This window comes from Belonocnema kinseyi, chromosome 6, assembly GCF_010883055.1.
Source record: "Belonocnema kinseyi isolate 2016_QV_RU_SX_M_011 chromosome 6, B_treatae_v1, whole genome shotgun sequence".
Classification (NCBI taxonomy): Eukaryota; Metazoa; Arthropoda; class Insecta; order Hymenoptera; family Cynipidae; genus Belonocnema; species Belonocnema kinseyi.
The window spans coordinates 64,642,339-64,666,024 of record NC_046662.1 but is presented as its reverse complement, the minus strand read 5'-3'; the positions used below and the strand labels follow the sequence as shown (position 1 = coordinate 64,666,024).

At 23.8% G+C, this 23,686-nt stretch overlaps 1 protein-coding gene across 1 annotated transcript; it reads right to left on the bottom strand.

Annotated features, from left to right (window-relative positions):
* Positions 1-2,377: 2,377 nt before the first annotated feature.
* Positions 2,378-23,598, bottom strand: LOC117174260 (mismatch repair endonuclease PMS2). The gene is made up of 6 exons (XM_033363173.1): positions 23,543-23,598; positions 23,220-23,461; positions 18,591-18,750; positions 14,861-16,221; positions 11,763-12,012; positions 2,378-2,948 (listed from the first exon to the last, which is right to left on the bottom strand). The coding sequence occupies exons 2-6, from the start codon at positions 23,304-23,306 to the stop codon at positions 2,617-2,619; spliced, it is 2,190 nt and encodes a 729-aa protein (XP_033219064.1). The 5' UTR covers positions 23,307-23,461; positions 23,543-23,598; the 3' UTR covers positions 2,378-2,616.
* Between the last annotated feature and the right edge of the window lie 88 nt (positions 23,599-23,686).

Sequence of the window (23,686 nt, the reverse complement as noted above, 5' to 3'; positions counted from 1 at the left end):
AAAACTACTGGGATAAAGTTAAATTAAATTTTCTTAGAAAATAAATCTGTTTTTTTTGTGTGGAAAAATAAATGTTTCAACTGAAAATTTAACTGTTCCATTTTTGGTTGAAAACTGAACTGTTTCAGTTTAAGATAGTTGAATTTTGAACAAAAATGGATTAATTAAATTTCCAGTTGAAAAAATTATTTTCCATTATCAAAAAAAATTTCGTTCAAAGTGATAAATTTTCAACTAAAATGATAAATCTTCAACTAGAATAGATGAACTTTTAACGAAAAAGATGAATTTTTCACAAAATCGTTTTATTTTCAACAAAAAAGTAAAATTTTAAAACAAGAAAATTAATTTTCAAACAAGAAGTTTCATTTTCTACCAGAAAAAGCACAATAGTTAAACTTTGAACTAAAATGGATTAATTAAATGTCCAGTTGAAAAAATTATTTTCCTTTATCAAAAAACAAATTTCGTCCAAAGTGATAAATTTTCAACTAAAATGATAAATCTTCAACTAGAATAAATAAACTTTTAACGGAAAAGATGAATTTAGCATAAAATAGTTTTATTTTCAATAAAAAAAGTTCAATTTTAAAACAAGAAAATTAATTTTCAAACAAAAAGGTTCATTTTTTACCAAAAAAAGTACAATAGTTGAATTTTGAACAAAAATGGATTAATTAAATTTCCAGTTGAAAAAATGATTTTCCATTATAAAAAAAAATTTCGTTCAAAGTGATACATTTTCAATTAAAATGATAAATCTTCAACTAGAATAGATGAACTTTTAACGAAAAAGATGAACTTTTCACAAAATCGTTTTATTTTCAACAAAAAATAAAAATTTTAAAACATGAAGATTAATTTTCAAACAATAAGTTTCATTTTCAAACAAGAAGGTTCACTTTCTACAAAAAAAACACAATAGTTGAATTTTTAACTAAAATGGATTAATTAAATTTCCAGTTGAAAAAAATTATTTTCCATTATCAACCAAAAATTTCGTTCAAAGTGATAAATTTTCAACTAAAATGATAAATCTTCAACCAGAATGTTAAACTTTTAATGAAAAGATGAATTTTGCAGAAAATAGTTTTCTTTTCAACATAAAAGTTACATTTTAAAACAAGAAAATTAATTTTCAAACAAGAAGGTTCATTTTCTACCAGAAAAAGCACAATAGTTGAACTTTGAACTAAAATGGATTAATTAAATTTCCAGCTGAAAAAATTATTTTCAACTATCAAAAAAAATTTCGTCCAAAGTGATAAACTTTCAACTAAAATGATAAATCTTCAACTAGAATAAATAAGCTTTTAACGAAAAAGATGAATTTAGCATAAAATAGTTTTTTTTTGCAATAAAAAAGTTCAATTTTAAAACAAGAAAATTAATTTTCAAACAAGAAGGTTAATTTTTTACCAAAAAAAGCACAATAGTTGAATTTTGAACAAAAATGGATTAATTAAATTTCTAGTTGAAAAAATTATTTTCCATTATCAAAAAAAATTTCGTTCAAAGTGATACATTTTCAACTAAAATGATAAATCTTCAACCAGAATGTTAAACTTTTAATGAAAAGATGAATTTTGCAGAAAATAGTTTTCTTCTCAACATAAAAGTTACATTTTAAAACAAGAAGATTAATTTTCTACAAAAAAAACAATAGTTGAATTTTTGACTAAAATGATGACTTGAATTTTTAACAAAATAGATCAATTTGAAACTGAAAAAATAAATTTTTAACCAAAAAATGATGAATCCTTTATTAGAATTATTAGACTTTAGACCAAAAAGAATAAAAAATAAACTTTAACCATGGAAATTTATGCTACCAAAAAATACGAATTTTCAGCTAAAACAGATAATTTTCAACTAGAAATTGAATATTAAATCTTAAGTTAAAAAAATTATTGTTTAACCAAAGTGATGATTTTTTAATTAAAATGGTGGAATAGTCAAATAGCGTAATTACATTTTCAGTTTTAAAAAAACTTCATGAAAACAAAAAATGTTCAAGAAAATAGTTAAAGTTACAATTGGAATAGTTAAAGTAGCAATACAAAATTAAGTTTTAGCCAAAGATAAACAGATTTTTCATCAAAATAGAGCATTTTTTTAACCAATGAGATGAATTTTTGATGAAATTTATGAATCTGCGGCCAAACAAAAATTCATTTTTAACAAAGAGTTTAACTTTCAACTAAGTAATTTAATTTTTATTGAAATTTCAACAAAGAAAGATTTTTCAGTCAAGAGGGAGAATAAATTTCAAACAAATTGTTAAATTTTCAACAAAAAAAGATAAATCCTTCAACCAATAGAATTAATTTTCTACCAAAAAAGATGAATTTTCAACCAGTTACTCAAATTTAAACCCAAAATAGAATAGTTAAATTTTCAGTTAAACAATTAATTACAAACCCAAGAAAAACGAATCATTATTTAATTTTATATTGCATGCAATTAAAACAAAAATTAAGCACACTATCGAAAAAATTCCCAGGCCGAAACAAAAATTCCCTGACAATTCCAGGGTTTTTCGAGATTTTCTAGGTAGGGTAGACACTCCCCTGTATTTAGTAGTTTCTGAAAGTCCTAAATTAGGAAATGATCGATTCATCGCTGCAGGAAGCAGAGAGAAAATAAATGCCTTATGGTAGGTCTTCCATGTGGACAGTTCCAGGGATTTTGCATCGTGGACATTTGAGTCAAAATGCGACGCATGTCTGTTACGTTGAGAGTTTTGCCAATCATAATTGCGCTTCGACAGGCCCTTGAAGCGAGCATTTGTTTTACTCTGCTGGGTCGGGGTATTTGAGAAACCACGCCACTTCCGTCGGCTCCTCCTTCTCTGATTAAGAAAATTAGCTCTTCTATGTCCTCTTGGCCAAACTGCCATCCTCCACTCACGGGCATTCCGATTAGTTTCACTCGATGACCTTGTTCTCCTGATTTTTAAAAATTAAATGAAAATTTCATCAAAACTAGAAAATAATCACGCGTCCAATTTTTTAATGTCTCGCTTGATTTCTAAATTAAAATATAAAAATAAAACATAATAGCCGGTTACAATTACTTTGAGAACGGTAACGAGAATGAAAATATTACCGAGAAATAAATTCTCTGAGAATTTATGAGAATCTCAGAATTTACTTTAGTTAATAGGAAATTGAATTTTTTTGTTAACTTTTAGGTTGAAAATTCAACTCTTTTTTTTAAAGTCTGTCTTTTTTATTTCAAAGTATACCTGCTTTATCATAAATAAAATTCAATTTTTTTCGTAAAAACTTATTTTTTTGTTCCAAAAATTCAATTTTTGATGTCACTAAGTTAACTGGAATCTGTTTTGAACGAAAACTCAAACTTTTTTTTGTAATAAAAAATTCTTCTGCTTTAAGTCATCCTTTTTGGTTAAAAATTCGTTTTTTTTTTGGATTAAAAATTCAATTTTTTGCTTAAAAATCGTTCCTCTTCGCTTGATAATTCAACTAATTTGTTTAAAACATTTGGTTAAATCTCTTTGTTAAAAAATCACATTTTTGTTAAAGATTTATATTTTAGGTTGAAAAGTTATCTCGTTGATTAAAAGTTTAATTATTTTGTTGAAAATTAATCTTTTTTAATTGAAAATTCAACTAATTGGGTCAAAGTTAAACTACATTGTGAAATTTTTGTATTGAAGGCTTATGTCTGGTTGAAAATTTAACTGTTTAGTGGAAAATACATATTTTTTTGTTTAGAATTAATTTTCTAACAGAAACTGGAAGTTTTCCATTTTTTAAGATTTATATTTTTTAATTAAAAATTTGCGTTTTTTTGTTTGTAACAAATTTTTTTTTTTAGTTTGAAGTTTCTATTTTTTTCGTAAAAATGCATCAGTTTCGTGAAAAATTAAGTTTTTGTTGAACAGTTATATTTTTCGTTTGTAAATTCAATTTTTGTAAAGAAAATTTCTCTTCTGGTTTGAAGGTTCAATAATTTAGATAAACTTTTATTTATTTTTTGAGCAAAAAATCTTTATTTGTTGGAAGTTCGTCTTTTTGGTTTTAAAATTCTTTTCTTTTATCGTATAAATTTCAATCTTTTTTTATTAAAATATAAACTATGACACTTCTTCGTTGTAAATTTGTCTTTTTAGGTTGAATATTCAACTATTATGTTAAAAATGTAATTTTGTTGAAAATTCCAGTATTTTGTTAAAGCGTTATCTTTTAAATTAGAAAAAACTTTTTTTAAATAAATTAATACATTTGAAAATTAAAATTTGATATATGAAACACTGTAGTTCCTGAATGTGTCTGAACTAGAAAATAATTTATATTCAATCGCTGATACAACCTGAACAATAAAAATATTGTTAAAAATCATAAATTCTTTTAAATTCTCCTAAATTCTGTCATATTCTCGGTTATATAACATGAACTTAAATTCTTGGAAATTTAAGAACTCTACCTGTGGAAAATAAATGTCATGAGAGTTGACGGTCGCCGTGTGGCGGCGCCAGCTATGCAGTTGGCTAAGAATTCAAATAATGCACAGCGAAAGTGTGAACAAAAATGTTTTTAAAATAAAAGTAATGTTCTGATAGTTCTGGACTAATAATTTTTAGGATTTTTTAAAATCTTTTGAATTATAAATAATTTCGAAAATCGTAAAATTCACTGCTTTTAGACGTAAATCCCGGTGCATTAATACTAACTACAATAAATTATTATTTATGCGCAATTAAATTAGACATATAATAATTTCTGTAATTTTTAAGTATCCGAATAAAAAATAGACTAAATTTTATAATATTTTATATCATATTATATGTTATTTCAAGTTCAAAAAATGAACCTTGTTAAAAATAATTGTTAAAATCGAAAAAAATATGCTAATGTTAATTATACCTAATTTTTGAAAAGAACTCGAGGTGAACTTTTGAAAAAAATATTTCGAGTTTTCTTTATTTGACAATAACTATTTAGAGTTTGATGTTTTTCTTTTTCTCTTAAGGTAAAACTTGCAATTCTTATTCAATTATAATGCTGTAGCGCGTATACTTTATCCCTCAAAAGATTCTCTACAAATCTCCTTAGTACGTTTTTATTTTTAAAAATTTATTTGTGAAAACCTGTTATTTACAAAAGTAACGATTTTATAATCCTTAAATAAAAGTTTTTTTAATAAAAACGTACCAACAGTTTCGACTTTTATTTATTTGAAAAGTTCAACTCGAGTTATTTTTCAAAACTAGTTATAATTAAGAATAAAATATTTTCCTCGATTTCATAAATTATTTTAAAACATGTTTATTTTTTAGCTTAAAATAACTGTACGTTATGTTTGATTTAAAAACAAGTATAATCAAAATTCCCTATTTATTTTAAATACTAAGCTAAATGTCATGACAATAGTTTTGACGAAAAGCAAATTTTTACACGAATTCATTAAAATTAATTAAATTTGTTTGCAATCTATAATTTTAGTCAATTTTTTTAAAACTACAATTTTTTTCAAATTCTGCAAAATAAAAAAAAATTGTCGTAAAATATTCCAGAAAATAACGTTAAATTTTCCTAACAATCTAGAGAATATCATTTGATTCTCTAAAAACCTTTTCAACTTCATAAAACGCTTCCTATTTTATACAAAATTGTAAAAAATCTACAGTTTTCTCAAAATTTTTATAATTTTCAATATATAAAAATCTAAACTTTCTAAATACCTTTTAAAATTGTTGTTAAAATTTGTTAAAGACAACAAAATTGGTCTTAAAGTCGTCCACATTCTTTTTCGAAAATTTTTTGGAAATACTTTGAAATCTTTTACAACTTTATCCTAAAGTTAATTTTTTTTAAATAAAAAATTACTTAATATTTTTCTGGGAATCTAAACAAAATTTTTTCATTCGATTGAAACCTTTCGTAATTTCAATTCAGCTTCCCTTTTCAAAATCTTCAACAATTTACATTACAAAAAATTACGTTTTTCACAAGTTTAAAATTAACTTTAAATTGTTTGAATACTTTGAAATATTTGTTACGCATAATAGAATTTTTTTGTAATTTTGTAATACTGATTCAATTTTCTTTTGGAATCCCTTTTTCAAAATAAAGAAATCATTGGAAATTTAACCATGAATCTTGAGACAATTTTACTTCTACAAAGCAAAAAGAAAAATTAATCCGAAAAAATTGTTTTAAAATCTTTCAGATTTTTTTGGATATATTTTGAAATCTTCAAAGCTTAAAATTAACCTTTTAAAATAAAATTTAAATAATTAAAAATTTTTCCAAAATCTTATTGTTCGTGTAGTAGCAAAATAAAAAATATAATTCAAAATTTAAATTCCCTGATTGGCGAGAATATATCAAAGTAATATGGATAAAATATCAATTTGCAAATTATTTTGAACACTTAGTTCCTATGATGCGGTTTATTTTTAAAAGTAAAACCTTCAATCTCGTGTCTAATTTAAAACCAAGAATAATCAAAAATTCCCTTTTCGTATTTAATCTTAACCTAAATATTATGAAAATATTTACGCCAAGAAGAAAATTTTTTAACAAATTCATTAAAATGAATTAAATTTGTTTGCAATGTATAATTTTAGTTCATTTTTTTAAACTTGACATTTTTTTTTATAATCTAAAGTACAAATACGTTGTTTTGGATTATATTAAATAAATGCCCATTATTCACAGTTAATACTAACAATAAAATAATATTTTTAAAAAGAGAAAAATGTTTAAAACATGAAGATATACCTATACACAACACTTCAGTTTGATATCATCCCTTAAAATAGCATTTGTCATTCTTCAACAACATTTTAATAATTTGGTGCTTCGCAAAATTGAATTTATTAGCTTTGTGCTGCCCATGATTACTTTGTTATCCCGATTTACAATCAAAACAAAGGCACTTCACCGTTTTTGTTCAAAATTTCAACACTGCGGATACTTTATCTAAAAACAGTTTTTTTTCAGTTTTCTTTCAATTAGAAAATGGAATATGTCGGAAACACCACTCAAAAAACTCAACGATTATTTAACACTATCAGTAAACTACTTTTACTGTGTTATTAAATTACTTATTATTACATATTACTGTGTTATAAATAATTAAATGTTATTATTTTATCAAAGATCTTTGATTTTACCATGCATTTGCAACGATAGTAGGCCAACTGCATAGGTGGCGCCGCCACCTATGCTGATATAAACAAACCGTTGGGGTTTTTTTTTTAAAGCAAAAATAGCAATTTTCGACGGAAAAGACCTGTAGAATAAATTGACATGAGATTTGATCGCGGCCGAGTGGTAGCGCCGCCTGTACTTTTAGGCAGACAATTATTCAAGTGCATGGGGAAAATACAAATTTTATTTTATTTTGTTGTTAAAATACTTTTTTGCATCTATTTTTATCGGAAAAAAATATTTTTCGGCATATTAAATATCCAATAAATTAATAAGTGCTAATGAAGAGTAAATAAAACAATAATGTTAATTCTAAAAAACGAACATTAAATTTTTAACATTGACTTAAGTAAATATTGTAAACTGTGAAAATAGAAAATTGCAATTGGAGTTTTCTTTTTATTGGCATTTATAATAATTTAAAATTGAAACTAAAGCTTAACTGAAATAAACTATAAAACTTTATATTTCTTTTTAAAGCTAGAAAATAATGTACTTTCTTTCGTTATAAGGCATTGATAAAAATTAATTCTAACGCTTTATATTATAAAGAATAGGATTTATAGAATAAATAAATATTGATAAAGTTGTAAAATAAAAAAACCGTATTTGTAAACCATACCTTCAAACCCAATTTTAATGAATTTAAACAGTTTTTTTTTAATTTTTCGATAACAACTTTTAAAAAATTCTTTTGTTAATATTATTAAAAATTCATATTACCAATAATTTGCGTATAAAAAAACAGCTTAAATGCTTATTGAACTCATTATCTCTTGTTTAAATAAAATTTTTTTTATATTGCGACACTTATTTGTTAATTATTTTCGAAGTGAACAAACAAGATTGTGATTTTTAAAAACAATTGTAACGAATTAAAAATGTTTTCAAATTGTTAGATAACAACTTTAATTAATTATTTTATTAATATCAAATGGAAATTCATGTTACTAATAATTTGGGTTAAAAAAGGTTTAATTGTATATTTTCGAAAGCATTTTTACTCTACATGTCTTGCTTAAATGGAAAAATTTTCTTATAATGCAACACTTTTTTGTCTTAATCATTTTCAGATTGAATAAAACATATCATCTTTAAAAATAATTTTAATGACTTTAAACTGTTTAAAATTCTGTTATAACTCCAAGAAATTGTTTTATGAATATTGATTGAAAAATAATTCAGATAAAAATATGTACTACTCCAATAAGAGATTTCCAAGTATCGGATGATCAGTAACAATATCCTTAAAACCAAAATACTCTGCACAAATGACATGCCTTTAATTCAAAATTAGCTCTCAAAATAGCTCTTTTAATTCAAAAATAGCACACTTATACCCCATTATTCCCGTTCATCACAACAAAAATCTTGATAAATTTTCAGTCTAAAAGTCTCAAAGCTTAATCATAAAGCAAAAAATTAAAAACAATCCGTTTTTATAATTTAAAAAGCACAAAAATGCATATTTATGATACTTTTTCCATGCATTTGAATCATTTTCGGCCTAAAAGTACAGCCAGTGACGTCCTTGGTCAGTTTTTGATCTATATTGGTTTCCAGTACAAAATGTCAGGAAAACAAAAAATGTAAATTTAATGACTGAATTGATAATATGAAAAATCTTACAATTTTTTTTTAGATTAAAAATATCAAATTTCGACAAAAAACGCAACATGAGAAAAATTGTTACGAATTGTGATTTTTTTTTTAATTTAATGATTTTTTTTTAAATGGCCGATTTTTGTTTTAAACGTCAAAGTCACCTTAAATTGTATCAAACTTGTAAATTTTCTTTGACAAGATGTGAATCTTCCTTGAAATATAATTTTTTTATATTAATAATACCAATTTCCGATGAGAAACTAAAATAATCCAAAACTGTAAAAAGATTCTATGGCTTATTCAAATTCTTAAAAAATTATAATTCATGTTCAAATTATAAAATTGTTGAGAAATGATGATTTTTTGTTTAAAAATACAAATTCAGGATGTAAAACAACAACGTTACCTGAAATTTGTAAAAAAAAAAGTGAATGTTCCTTAAAATATAATTTTTTTATTAAAAATTCCAATTTTCGACGAAAAATAGTAACATAACTTATTCCTGTTCAAACTTCAAATATTGTAAATATGTTTTTTTAAATCTAATGATTTTTTATTAATAATAGCATTTTTTAATGAAAATTTCACATAGTATAAAAAAATATGGTTTAAGATGGGAAATCTTGTTTTAAACATAATCTTTTTTTTTAATCCCTTTTTCCGGCGAAAAATGTTAACATTACCTAAAATTGTTAAAAAATCTTGAATCTTCAAAATCTATATCGATTTGCGGTACAAAACCACAGGAAAACTATAAAATTGTGCACAAATTACGAATCTAATGACTGAATGATAATATGAAAAATCTTATATTTTTGTTTTTAAATTAAAAATATCAAATTTCGACAAAACACACTAACATTAAATAACAAAAAATTGTTGAAAATCGTAAATATTTGTTTTATTTTAATGAATTTTGTTTAAAATAGCTGATTTCTGTTGAAAACGCCAAAATCACCTTAAATTGTACCAAAGTTGTAAATTTTCTTTGAAAAGACGTGAATCTTCTTTGAAGTACAATTTGTTTATATTAAAAATACTAATTTCCGACGAGACACTAAAATAATCTTAAATTGTGAAAATATTGTATGTCTTATTCAAATTGGTAAAAGATTCTAATTCTTGTTCAAATTATAAAATTGTTCAGAAATTATGAATATTCTTTGAAATCTAATGATTTTTTACGAAAAATGTCAATTTCCGACAGAAGACGCTAACGAAATCTAATATTCTTTAAGCTTTTAAATTTTATTATTTCAAACCAAAATCATTGGATTTAAATATGATGATTTTTTTTTAAATAAAAATTTGGGATGTAAAACAACAACGTTACCTGAAATTTGGAAAAAATTGTGAATTTTCCTTAAAATATAATTGCTTTTATTAAAAATACCAATTTTGGACGAAAAATAGTAACATCTCTGTTCAAACTTCAAATTTTGTGAATATATCTTTTTTAAATCCAATGATGTTTTATTAATAATATCATTCTTTAATGAAAATCTTATATAATATAATAAAACATTGTTTAAAGTGGAAAATCTTCTGTTAAACATAATCTGTTGTTTTAATCCCGTTTTCGGCGAAAAATGTTAACATTACCTAAAATTGTTAAAAAATCTTAAATCTTCAAAAGCTATATCGATTTCCGGTACAAAACGACAGGATAGCAAAAAATCGAACAAAAATTATGAATTTAATGAATGAATTATATGAAAAATCTTATAATTTTTTTTTAATATCCAATTTCGACAAAAAAAAGCAATATAAAAAATTGTTCCAGATTGTGAATATTTTTTTAATTTAATGAATTTTGTTTAAAATAGCCGATTTCTTTTGAAAAACGTCAAAATCTTCTTAAATTGTTGCAAATTTTTTTCTGAAAAGACAAAAATGTTCTTTGAAATATAATTTGTTTATATTAGAAATACTAATTTCCAACGAAAGACACTAAAATAATCCAAAATTTTGAAAAGATTGTATCTCTTATTCACATTGGTAAAACATTCTAATTCTTGTTTAATTTATAAAATTGTTCAGGAATTATTAATATTCTTTGAAATCTAATGATTTTTTAAGAAAAATGTCAATTTCCGTCAAAAAACAGTAACAAAATCCGAAATTGTTCAATTTTATTAATTTTATTATTTGAAACAAAAAGGATTGAATTCACGTTTAATGATTCTTTGCTTAAAAATAAAATTTTCAGGTAAAACACAGCAAAATAAACTAAAGTTGTTACAAAATTGCAAATATTTTCTTAAATCCAATAATTTATTTTAAATAAACGACTTCCTGTGAAAAATGTTAAAATTTCAATTTTTGGCATAAAACGCTAACATAACCTAAAATTGTTAAAATATTCAAAATGCTCTTCAAATTATAATGATTTTTGTTTTAATATTCCAATTTTTGCTTCGAAACGCTAATATAACCTAAAATTGTGAACCTTTAAAATGCTTGAATCTTTGTTTAAAAAACGTTAAACGGTAAAAAACTAACACAACTTAAAATTTTTTTTAATTTTAAGTCTTCTTCGCAAGTTTATGAATTTATATTAAAATTCTTTAGAAAAACCTTATTTATTTGATACTACTTCAAATTATAATAATTTAACATGTAATTTAAAAAATTTGCAGTTTAAAAATAATGTAACTTTCAATTTTTTAATTTTCTAGCTTAAAGTAGAATTTTGAAAATTACCAATTCATTGATCCATTCTTCAATTTAGAGCATTGAAAATAATATGGATTTATATTTTTTTGAACTGAATCTGAATTTTTGAACTGTAAGTTAAAAATGTTTAATTTTACAGTTTAACTGAATTTAATAAAAAATCTTTAAGATTATTCGTAAATTATTGGTTGTTTGAAAAAAATTGGATTTGCTGTAATAATAAAAAATTCTAAGCCACTGTACTACCCAGAAAAATTATTTTACTGAAATTTTTTTAACTAATCGGAAAAATATTACCTTCGGGATTAATTGTAAAGCTGAATCCATTGTCTTCAAAAATTTCCTTATGTTCAATCAATATAGTTTCGTTCAAAGTTGCGAGACTAAGAGGCTTTGGAACAATTAGTTTTTGGGTTTTCAATTTAGTTTCGTTGCTTAATTTTTCAAATCGAAATTTCTCGTCACTCGCGTGTTGATCGACGATAAACAAGTCAGTATCGAGTCTCGCGACTATAAATCCTAAATTAAATTGCCCTATAATCTGCATCTGGAATAAATTTTAAAAAGTTAAATTTAATTAATTTTGCTGTTCTAAGTGGCAAATAATTTATAGATATAATTTGTAATGTTCATGATATTAGCGATTAATTGATGATTAATTATTGAAGAGTAATTACGAAGAGACTTATTTTAATCTTTTATTATGAAAGTTTAATTATAATTACATGTGTTTATACTATACAGGTAATGTAAAATCCACTCCGTGTTGAAATAAATAATTTTTATAATGGCCCCTTATAATAACTCTTCAATAATTGATCAATAGTTAATTCTTCATAATAAATAAATTAAAAACTACATCTAAATTTTTTGTTCGAAATCTTAAAAATCTACATTTTGTTAAAATATTTTTTAAATCTTTATAGTTTTAAATTATTTTTAATCTTTTCAAAATACGTCAATATCTCTTATACTTACTAGAATGATTCTTTTACAAGTTTCTCTCAGAATCCATTTCACAAAAAAAAATCATTTCAAATTTTCTCATGAATTTTAAGAAATTAGTTTTAATCTCTCAAAATCTTGCAAAATTCTTAAAAAGCTTATAAATGTTGATTCGAAATCTAAAAAAATCCACATTTTGTTTTAAATTTGTTGAAATTTTTTTATTATTTTTGAAAAAAAGATATTATCAACAAAATAGTTGAATCTTCAAACAACAAAATTACTTTTGAATTAAATAATGATGAATCGCCAACAAACAAATAAAATAATTAATATATCAATAAAAAAAGATTATGATTTTAAATAGAAAACATTTTAATTCAGCAACAAAAAGAAACGAATTTTCAAAAAATTGTTGAATTAAAAAAAAAATATTTTTTAACTGAAACACGTTAAATTTATACCGAATAGATTAATTTTCAACCAAAAAGATTAATTCGATAATCTATATTTCAACTAAGGACGATTTTATCTTTAAATCAAAAACAGTTCAATTGATAAAATATGAAGAATTTTTTACAAAATATTTAAATTCTTAATCAGTTAAATATTCAATTAGAAAATATGAAGTTTTAAAAACAAAGTTAATTTACAACCAATTAAATGAATTTTCTACAAAAAAGGTGCATTTTTAACAATAAAATACATGAGTTTTCAAATAAAAGACATTTTTAACAACAAAAATACGAATTTTCGATAAAATAGTGCAATTTTTAACCAAAGAGATGAATGTTAAACACAAAAAATGAACGTGTAACAAATGACACATCAATCTTCTACCAAAAAATCGCATTTTTAACCAAAAATAAAAACAAAAAAACCTTAAAACCTTCCACATATTTTGAAATCTTCAAACTCCAAATTTGTTTTTAAATATATTAAAATCTTTAAAAATTTTAAATTATTATTGAAAATGACATTCTCAATAAAATAGGTAAGTCCTCCACCAAAAAATCTATGTTTACCGAAATAGATGAATTTGTAACAAAACAGTTGAATTTTCAACAACAAAAAAACATTTTTAACCAATTAGTTGAATTTTCTATTAGTAATATTGCTTATCTATGAAAGAGACGATTTTTTTTAAATACATGAATTTTCAAATAAAAAAATATCCATTTTCAACTAAAATGGAATAGTTACATTTTTGTTAAAAAATATATATATTTCCAACCAAAAAATGCGAGTTTTCAATAAAATAGTAAAATTGTCAACCAGAGAGATAAATATTAAACAAACAAAAAAAATGAATTTTTAACAAATTACAGATTAATTTTTAACCAAACAATTGAATTTTAACCAAAAGTAAAATGGAATTTTTTTAATTCTTCAAGATCTTCCAGATTTTTTCGACTTTTTTAAATCTTCAAATCTTAAAATTGATTCTTTAATGGAAAACGTTAATCGTATACAAAATTTCGAGAAATCTGTAAGCATAATTATTTGTTACCGATACCGAAAGTTTAAATTAGGATTTAAGATTTTAATTAGGACTTTGCAAATTAAAATATTCTACGTTTTTTTTCATAATTTTATTTTTTTGATCTCTTGAAAAGCGCACAGCAAATTTTTGAATCTTTATTAAGGTAGTTGTCGGTAACAAGAGTCAGATATCTGAAAAAATAGTTTTTCTATGATTTTAAGAATCAAAATATTATAACTGATGTTATATCAAACAAAAACATGATTGTTTACAAAAAATATTAAAATTCACAAAAAAAACATTAATTTTAACCTTGTTTTTTGCAATTGACTTTTTTCTGATCGTCGCTTCTTACTAATTAAAAAAAAAAGTGATTGAATTTTAATAAATGATGGCTTGTTTTTTCTTGGAAGACACTTTCTACAACTCTATTGTTTTCAGTTTTAAAAATAAATAATCTTAAAATATAATTCTTTGTTTTAAATTTTCTAACCATTTAGAATCATAGAAGCCATAGAAAAATTTACTTTCAAAATTGGCAACAGTATATTTGAAGGGAATGTTTTCCCGGAAAAAATAAGCTGTCATTTATTAAAATGCAATCATTTTTCAAAAATTGGTAAGAAGCCGGCGGTCAGAAAAAATTCAATTGCAAAAAACATGGTCAAAATTAATGGTTTTTTGTTGTTGTGAATTTTAACATTTTTCATATAAAATAATGTTCTTTATTTGGAATGAAATCAGTTACAATATTTTGATTCTTAAAATCATAGAAAAACTATTTTTTTACATGACTGACTATTGGCACGACAACGACCTTAATAGAAAAATAAACTACAGTTTTGAAAATAAACTACAGTTATTGATCCCTGGTTAAGTTTTGGGGTGTCCCGTTTTTCCTGACAGACTTATAAAAATAAGCTTAGACTTCTTTCAGTGCATAAAATTGATTAGTTTACTGTATTACCTTTTTAAAAGAATCTTTCGACAATTCTCTTTGTAGTTCCTTTTCAGCCTCTGTGTTTTTTTGGGACAGTTGCACTTTATACTTCATTCTTTTCGGTCTATTTTCATCCGATTGTTCCTTCAGACTTTCCAACTTCAATTTTATTCTTTCTAAACTAGTTTCCATCTCCATATCTGGCAATACCTCTCTAAACGTATCTAATTCTTGAAGTTCTACTTTCTTTTCCTTTACTTCTTTTATTTCTTCTGTTTTCATTTCTTCCGTTTCTTTTACTTCTTCCATCTTTCCTAATTCCTTTTCTTTCTTCACCAAAAAATTATTTACAAATTCTCTTTTCAAAAAATCTCTCTTCTCTTTTTCTTTTTCCGCAGTTTTATTTTCTCCTTTTGATTTCAAATCCAAAAACTGCTGTCGTTTCGACGGAGGATAAGATTCATCAACAGGAGAGATTCCCCTTTTGTTTCTCTCCTCTCTCGTAAAATTAAGTTCCATCAGAGTTGTCACCGGGAATTTTCCTTGTGAATTTTCCCACTTTCTCTGTATGTTCGATTTAACCGTTGCTAGAATTAATTGTTCCTGAGTGAAGAAAATTTTCCTTTTGTCTGGAGTAACATTAACATCAGCGCATTCTTGGTTCAGTTTTAAATTCAGAAACACAAAAGGATATTGTCTGTTGTTATATTTGTGGTAAGAATGGTTGATAAGTTTACTGATTTTCAAAAGATCACAGGGTCGTCCATTTACATAAAAAAATTGTCTGTCTGGAGAAGAACGACCGAGAGTGTGACCGCAACTACTCACATAACATTCCCAGGAAAAGTCGACTGGAATATTTTCCAGTAATTTATATTCTTCTAGAATTTCAGAATTCGGGAGTTCCATCTCGATCTCTACAATTCCGTCTAAGGATTTTTTTCCGAATACTGAACTCACGTTTTCGAGGACATTTTTTGTGCCACTTGTGGACACTAGAATATTAGGAGACTTGTTTCCAACGGAATTTGTGCATTTTATTTTCACGCCGACGGATACCAAGCAGTAACTGTACAAAATCTGAATCGTTCGTGCAAATTCTTTTTTTATGTTTCTTTGAAATTCTTTTGCCCTCACTGGAAGGGTTTTAAAAATATTTTTAACGTGGACGGTCGTACCTCCTGCTCTGGCACATTCTTCCTTTTTCGTTAATTTTCCGTTTTTGTCAAAAGTAAGTGTAAAAGCGTGTTCTGAGGTTGCATGTTTTGTAATTATACTGACATCGCCGAGAGCACATAATGAACTTAGAGCTTCGCCTCGAAATCCAAAAGTTTCGACGCTTATTAGATCGGCAAAGTCTCTTAATTTTGACGTGTGGTGCTTGAGACCTAAATTATAGTAAATTTTTATATTTTTAATATCTGAAACTTTACTTCAAAATTGTATAAATTTTAAGTTTTGAAAGTTTAATTTTCTTTAAAACTTAAAACTTGATTTTATTCCCCGGTCGAGAAATTTAAAAAATGGAAAATCTTACATAATCAACAATTTTACTAAAAGAGATAATAAATCCACACGCTTTACAACTTAGAGGTATTTTTTAAAATAAAAGAGCAGAATTTTCAAGAAAATAGATGATTTTTCAACGAAGAAGATTATTTTTTCAATCAAGAAGATTAATTTTACACCATGAGTATTTTTCAACAAAAAACTTAAAGCTTCAACTAAAAAAAAATCAATTTTGAGCTAAAAAAATAGGTTTAAATAAAAAAGACGATTTTTCAACACAATGCATACATTTTAAACCAAAAAGTTCAATTTTCATCCGAATAGAGTTAATTTTGTTTACAAAATTGTTAAATTTGTAACCAAACAGGTGGATTTTCAATGAATAGTCAAATTCAACCCAAACGGATTAACTTCAAGCCAAAAGACTAATTTTCAATTGAAGAAATTCATTTTTCAGCGAAAAGATAAATTTACAACCAATAAGATTAATTTTCCACCAAAAAAGATGCATTTTTAACCAGAAAATGGATCAATTTTCAATAAAAAATACAATAAATTAATTTTTAGTTGAAACTAAAAAATTAACAGTATGTAAAGAAAGGAATTTTCAACCAAAGAAATTAATTTTTAATCAGAAAAATAAATTTTTAACTAAAATTATGAATCATAAAAAAAAATTAAATTTCAACCAAATAATTGAATTTTCAACCAAACAGATAATTTGCAATCGAAAACATTCAATTTCTACCAAAAGAAGACGAATTTTCCACAAAATATATAAATTTTGAAAAAAAAGATCAAATTTCAACCAGAAATGGAATGTTATATTTTCAATGAAAGAAATTAATTTAAAAAGAAGAATTTTCAACAAAAAAGGTCTTGAAGATTAATTTTCTAAGATCAATTTTGTACCAAAAAAGATCAATTTTCAATAAAAAATATAATAAATAAATTTTTAGTTGAAACTAAAAAATTAAAAGTATGTAAGCAAAACAAAAAAATTGTCAACCAAAGAAATTAATTTTCAACCAGCAAGATAAATTTTTAACTAAAATTATGAAACGTAAAAAAAATTAATTTTCAACCAAATAGTTGAATTTTCGACCCAGTAGATAATTTGTAATCGAGAATATTAATTTTCTACCAAAAGAAGACGAATTTTCCACAAAATACATAAATTTTCAACTAAAAAAGATTAATTTTCAACCAGAAATGGAATAGTTATATTTTCAGTGAAAGAAATTAATTGAAAAAAAAAATTTTCAACAAAAAAAGGCCTTGAAGATTAATTTTATAAGATCTAAGATTAATAGTGCACCAAAAACGATGCATTTTTAACCAGGAAAAAGATCAATTTTGAATAAAAAGTATAATAAACTAATTTTCAGTTTAAACTAAAAAATTAAGAGTATGTAAAAAAATAATTTTTAACCAAAGAAATTGATTTTCAAAAAGCAAGATAAATTTTTAACTAAAAATATGAATCGTAAAAAATTTAATTTCCAACCAAATAGTTGAATTTTGGACTCAACAGATAATTTGCAATCGAGAAGATTAATTTTCTACCAAAAGAATACGAATTTTGCACAAAATACATAAATTTTCAACTAAAAGAGATCAAATTTCAACAGAAAATGCAAATGTTACATTTTGGGTCAAAGAAATTAATTTAAAAAGAAGAATTTTCAACAAAAAAAGGGTCTTGAAACTAAAATAATGAATCATCTACAAAAAAAAGAACGTTTAACAAAATAGTTAAAATTTCTAAAAACCAGTTGAATTTTCAAACCTTAAATATGATTTTTTAACAAAAAAAAATTTTGTCAATCCAATAGATTATTTTTCTACCAAATTGGTTGAATTTTTAACCAAGCAGTAACATTTTTAAACTCAATTCTCAACAACAACAACAAAAATGAAATTACATCCTGTAATTCTAACTTGTTATTAACACATTTTCTTTAATAAATCTATTTTCATCGAGGTTCCACATTTATTTAATTAATATAATTAATATGTGTGTTCCTTACCTACATTTAACTCTTAAAAATGGTTGAAAATTAATAAAAACGCCCTGCGTAATTTGTGGATAACTCCTAAATTACTACTTCAGTTTATCGAAAATTCCCTGACTTTTTCTGAACAGTTTTGAATTTCCTGAATTTCCCTGACTTTCCATAAAGTCGCTCACCTCTAGCAACCTTGCACTAAAAGTCAATTATTTATTGTTTAAAAATAATTAACTCACCCAATCCTTCAAAATCACGTTCCAGAACCCCACATCCATTATCACTGACAGTAATGCAAGATTTTCCATAATCGGAAAGTTTAACTTCAACAGTCGTCGCACCGCTGTCTAAACTATTTTCAACCAATTCTTTTACAGCAGTTGCAAGGTCCAGTACAACCTAAAGCATATACATTTTTTCAAAAATTAACGAACAGGGTTGCTACAAAATACAAATTCCGAAATTCCCTAACTTTCCCTGACTTTTCCTTGACTATTTTTTTTTTATTCTTCCTGACAATTATAAATTTTTCTTTCAGGTTAAATTTTTGTCCAAAGAAATTATTTTCCAACTAAAAATATATTTTTTGAACCAATAAAATTCACTTTCTACCAAAAAAGATCAATTTTCAACTACAAAAATAAATGTTAAACCCAAAATGGAATATTAACAGTTTAAACAAAATTTTCCATAAAAAAAACATTTTTGGAACAAAATAGTTAAATTTTCAATGAAAGAAATAAATTATTGTTAAATAAAAAGATGAATTTTTCACCAAGAAGATTAATATTCTACCGAAAAATACGAATTTTCAGCAAAACGGGTGTATTTTCCACCATACACTTGAATTTTTAACTAAAACAGATAAATTTTCAACCAAAAAAGGAGCAATTAAGTTTCAGTTAAAAATGTAATATATTAATAATTATTAATTAATTAATTATTATTAATTATTAATAATTATGAATCTTCAATAAAAATAATTTTGAACTAAACAGTTAAATTTTCGACAATAAGATGAATTTTTTATCAAGAAGATTTTTTTTTCTACCAAAAAGACGAATTTTAAACAAAATGCATGAATTTTCAAACGAACAGTTGAATTTTTAACCAAGCATACGAATTTTTATGCAAGAAAGTTACATTTTTACAAAAAAAAAACTGGTTAGTTTTTACATTAATAGTGAAATTTATAATAAAAAAATATAAATTTTCAACAAAACTGGAATAGTTAAATTTCCAAATAGAAATTTTTGTTTACCAAAACGATGAATTTTTATACGTAAAGATTAATTTTTTTACCAAAAAATACGAATTTTCAACAAAATGCATAAATTTCCAAATGAAAAATATACATTTTTAACTAAAAATGAAATAGTTATATTTTTTTTGCAAAAAAAAAATTAATTTTTAACCTCCCAAAAAAATATTTCAATACAATACTTGAATTTCTAATCCAAGAAATGGATTTTGAATAAAATACATAAATTTTCAACTAATAAAAATCAATTTTCAACCAAAAATGAAATAATTAAATTTTCAGTTAATAATGTAAATTTCAACCAATTGAAAATGAATTTTCAACTACAAAATTTAATTTTTAAGAAAAAAAAGTTTTTGAATTAAAATAATGCGTATATGCATCATCAACTTTCAACTATGGAGTCGAATTTTAAACGGAAAATGTAATAGTTGATATTTCAACCAGATAAGAATTTAATTTGAAACAAAAAACAATTTAGTTCAACTAAAGAAGACATAGTGGCTGTTTTAATCAACGAAATAAATACCCGGTAATTTCCCGGTTTTTCCCGGTTCGCAAACATTTTTCACGGTCTATGAAATTAAAAAAATGGAACACTAAAGCTAAAAAATTTTCCACTTGAGGTAATAAAAACTGAGCTGCAAATAAAAGCACTCAAAGTGGAACTGTTAGATTTTGAACTTTTGAAATTGAAATTTAAAAGTTTATAATTAAAAAATGTTGTATTCTAATGCTCAATAATTTACGTGTATAAAATTGAAGGTACTAACATTTTTCAATATAAAAAAATAAAAATCTACGTTATCATTTTTAATGCTCTAAATTAAAAAAATAATCTATGAACTTTAAAAATGTTTAAATTATATAATTTTAAGGAATTTGAAGCTAGAAACATTAAATATTGAAAAATTGAAAAATTATAACTGAACACTTCTTGAATTAGAAATTCAATTATTTTCTTTTTCAATAGTTTAAAAATCCTTGGGTTTTGGATTTGTTTTAAATTTAAACTTATTTCCGAAATTTTTTTAGAACTTCTAAATATTTTAAGAGATATGTAGAAGTTTTGAAAAGATTCAAACTTAATGAAAAACTTGAAATTATAGCCTAATATAAAATAAAATTTAGATTTTCGCAGTTTCTTAGGAAAATTTAAAATAATTTTTCAGTTTGAAAAATAATTTGGGAAAATATTTAAAAAGTTTTGAAAGATTTAAACAAAATTTTCAAAAAAGATTCCAGAAGATTTTAAGAAAACTTTCTAAAATTTGCATGATAATTTTTTATCATTTTAAAATTACTGAAATTTTTTCTACAAATGTTCATTTGTAAATGATACATCAATATTTAAAAATTTTACTTACAAATTAAGCATTTTTCGAAATTTTAACGATTCCAGGTTTTCTATGTCAAACAATTCAGTTAAATATTCTTTACTTTTAAATATTTGGTTTCAATTTACTTGTCTTAAATAAAAATTCAAATGTTGCTAAATATTCAATAATTAATCTTTTTTTAATTAAAAAGTTCAAATTGAATGGATTAAAAATTTAATATTGTAGACTAAAATAATATTTTAAATTTAATAAAATCCTTTAATTAAGAATATATTATTATGAAGTTATTTTTAAGTTTAAAATAGTTTATAAACTTTCAGTCAAACGTTCACATTTGTTTAATGACTAAGACTTTCAATTTGAAACCGTTTAAGTTTTAACGATAAAATCTGAAAAGTCTGAAATTTTGAACTGATTTAAAATCGTTTTTGTTCACTTTGTATTACATAAAGTACAGATAAATTGAAAAAAATTATTTATTTATTAAATAAAAATGTTTTTTATCCAAAACGTTATCAAAGGTTTTTATTTTTGTTTTGTTCAAGTCTTTAAGAAAGCATTTAAAAATAAATAGTGAATTGGTCCTAAAATTTTGAATATTTGAATTTGAAACTACAATATTGGGAAACTTAAGATTCGAAACCTCCGAAAATTAATCTAAAAATTAATTTAAGAAAAAACTTTAGTTTCAAGGCCTCAGAGATTAAACTAATTTAGAATTGATTATTTAAAATATAATTATAAATAAAAAATAAATAAATCAATTCAAATTTATTCAAGTTTTAAATTATTTAAAATTTTTGTCAGAAATTAAGAAATTACGAAATTCAAGGAAATTACAAAAATCGAACTCTAAAGCCAAACATTTTTTCATTTTAAGTAATAAAAACTGAGCTGCAAATTAAAACTCTTAAAGTTGAAATTTTGAATTTTAAAACTTAAACTTAAAATTTGCTTATTTAACAAATTTTGCGTTTAAATGCTTAATAATTTACACGTATAAAATGGAAGCTACTAACACTTTTCCACTAAACAATTTTTAATTAAATGCAGTTAAATTGCCAAATAAAATTTTTTTAACTTTTAAACATTATAGAGTTCAAAGATTCAGATTCAGTTCCAAAAATATAAATCCAAGTTGTAATTTTAAATTCTCTAAAATAATGAATCAATTAATGCACGTGAAATTTGTTTAAATTATACAATTTTAAGAAATTTTAAGCTAGAAATATTAAAAATTGAACTATTACATTTTTTTATAACCTGAACACTTCTTAAATTAAAAGTTACATTATTTTCAATTGAAATAGTTTCATAGTCTTTGAAATGCTTTATCTTTCTAAATTATTTGAATTTTTCCTGAAGCTTATCCTATATTTTTTTTAAGCCTGCAAAATAAACAAATTTCCTTACAATATTCCACATTTATTTGTGAAAAATCGGTAAATCTTTCTAAATCTTTTTTAATATTCTTTTGAAATTAATTTTTCAAAATAAAAAATGGATTTTAATTTTTCTAGGAAATATTTTTTATTCTTTTGAAGTCTTTCAACATTTTCAAAAAGCTCCTAATTTTTTTGATCGAAATCTGCAAAATCTACATTTGGTAGATACATGTACGCTTAAAAATTAATATCAAAAATGGAAAATTTTTAAGTGAAAGATTTTCGAATTACGCATTGCAAAATAAATGATATCATAATTGAAAAAGAAAAAAAATCAATTGAATATTTAAAAAACAGATGAAAAAAAACTTGGACAGATTTTTTTGGATCTAAAAATGTGTAAAATTCCGGGTCAAAAAAAATGCACGATCATTTATCGGTCTTATAAAATTCCCTGTCCAGCGGCCACCCTGTTTCTACTTCTTCAATGAAGAAAAAAGATTTAATCCAAAATGTGGCATTTTCGTTCCAGAATGACGAATTTTCGACAAGACAGTCGAATTTTCGAATCGAAAATATGAGTTTTCAACAAAAAAGTTAATATTCGAACAAATAGTTCCATTTTTGACCCAAACAATTTTTTTAGGCAATTCTATGTTTTCGATTTGGGGAATTTAAAATTAGGACATACAGCACAAAAAATCCAAAAATCAAAACAGTGATAAAAAATCAATGTCCTGATCAACCAAAACATATATAAATCCTAAAGAAAATATATTTTCCTGGTGTAATTTTAATCTATAAATGCTCAAAGTCCCAATAATAATCTCAGTGATTCAAACTATATTCCAGTAAAACAGAGAATAATTTTAAAATAGTTACCTGTCCAGAACATATTTGATGAACAGCTTCTTTACTAATTGCTCCAATTTTCTTTGAAGCATCAGTTGTGGCTTCTGGTTCAGTCATTTTGATATGAAGAGTATTGTATTAATATACTTGTATACTTTATTTTCTACGCATTCCCGAGTTTGCTAAACATCTGTGCACGTAATTATGACGAATGTGATCAGAAGCCGATTGATGTTTTCAGTGTTTTAATTTCTAACAAGTAGCTATAATTTCTGCTGACATTTAAACACAAAATTAGGCAAAAAAGAAAGCTTTAACCGACGAAATTTAATAGAATTTCAAGTGTTCATAACCTGTCACACAAACCAAACAATATTACGAAGGTTATGTTTGTCCATTTAAAATATTCACATATTTATTTTGAAAACTCCCGCCTATTAAAAAACAGTGGTGCCACTACACAACGCGTATTTTGAAATGTGAACTCGACTTAATTT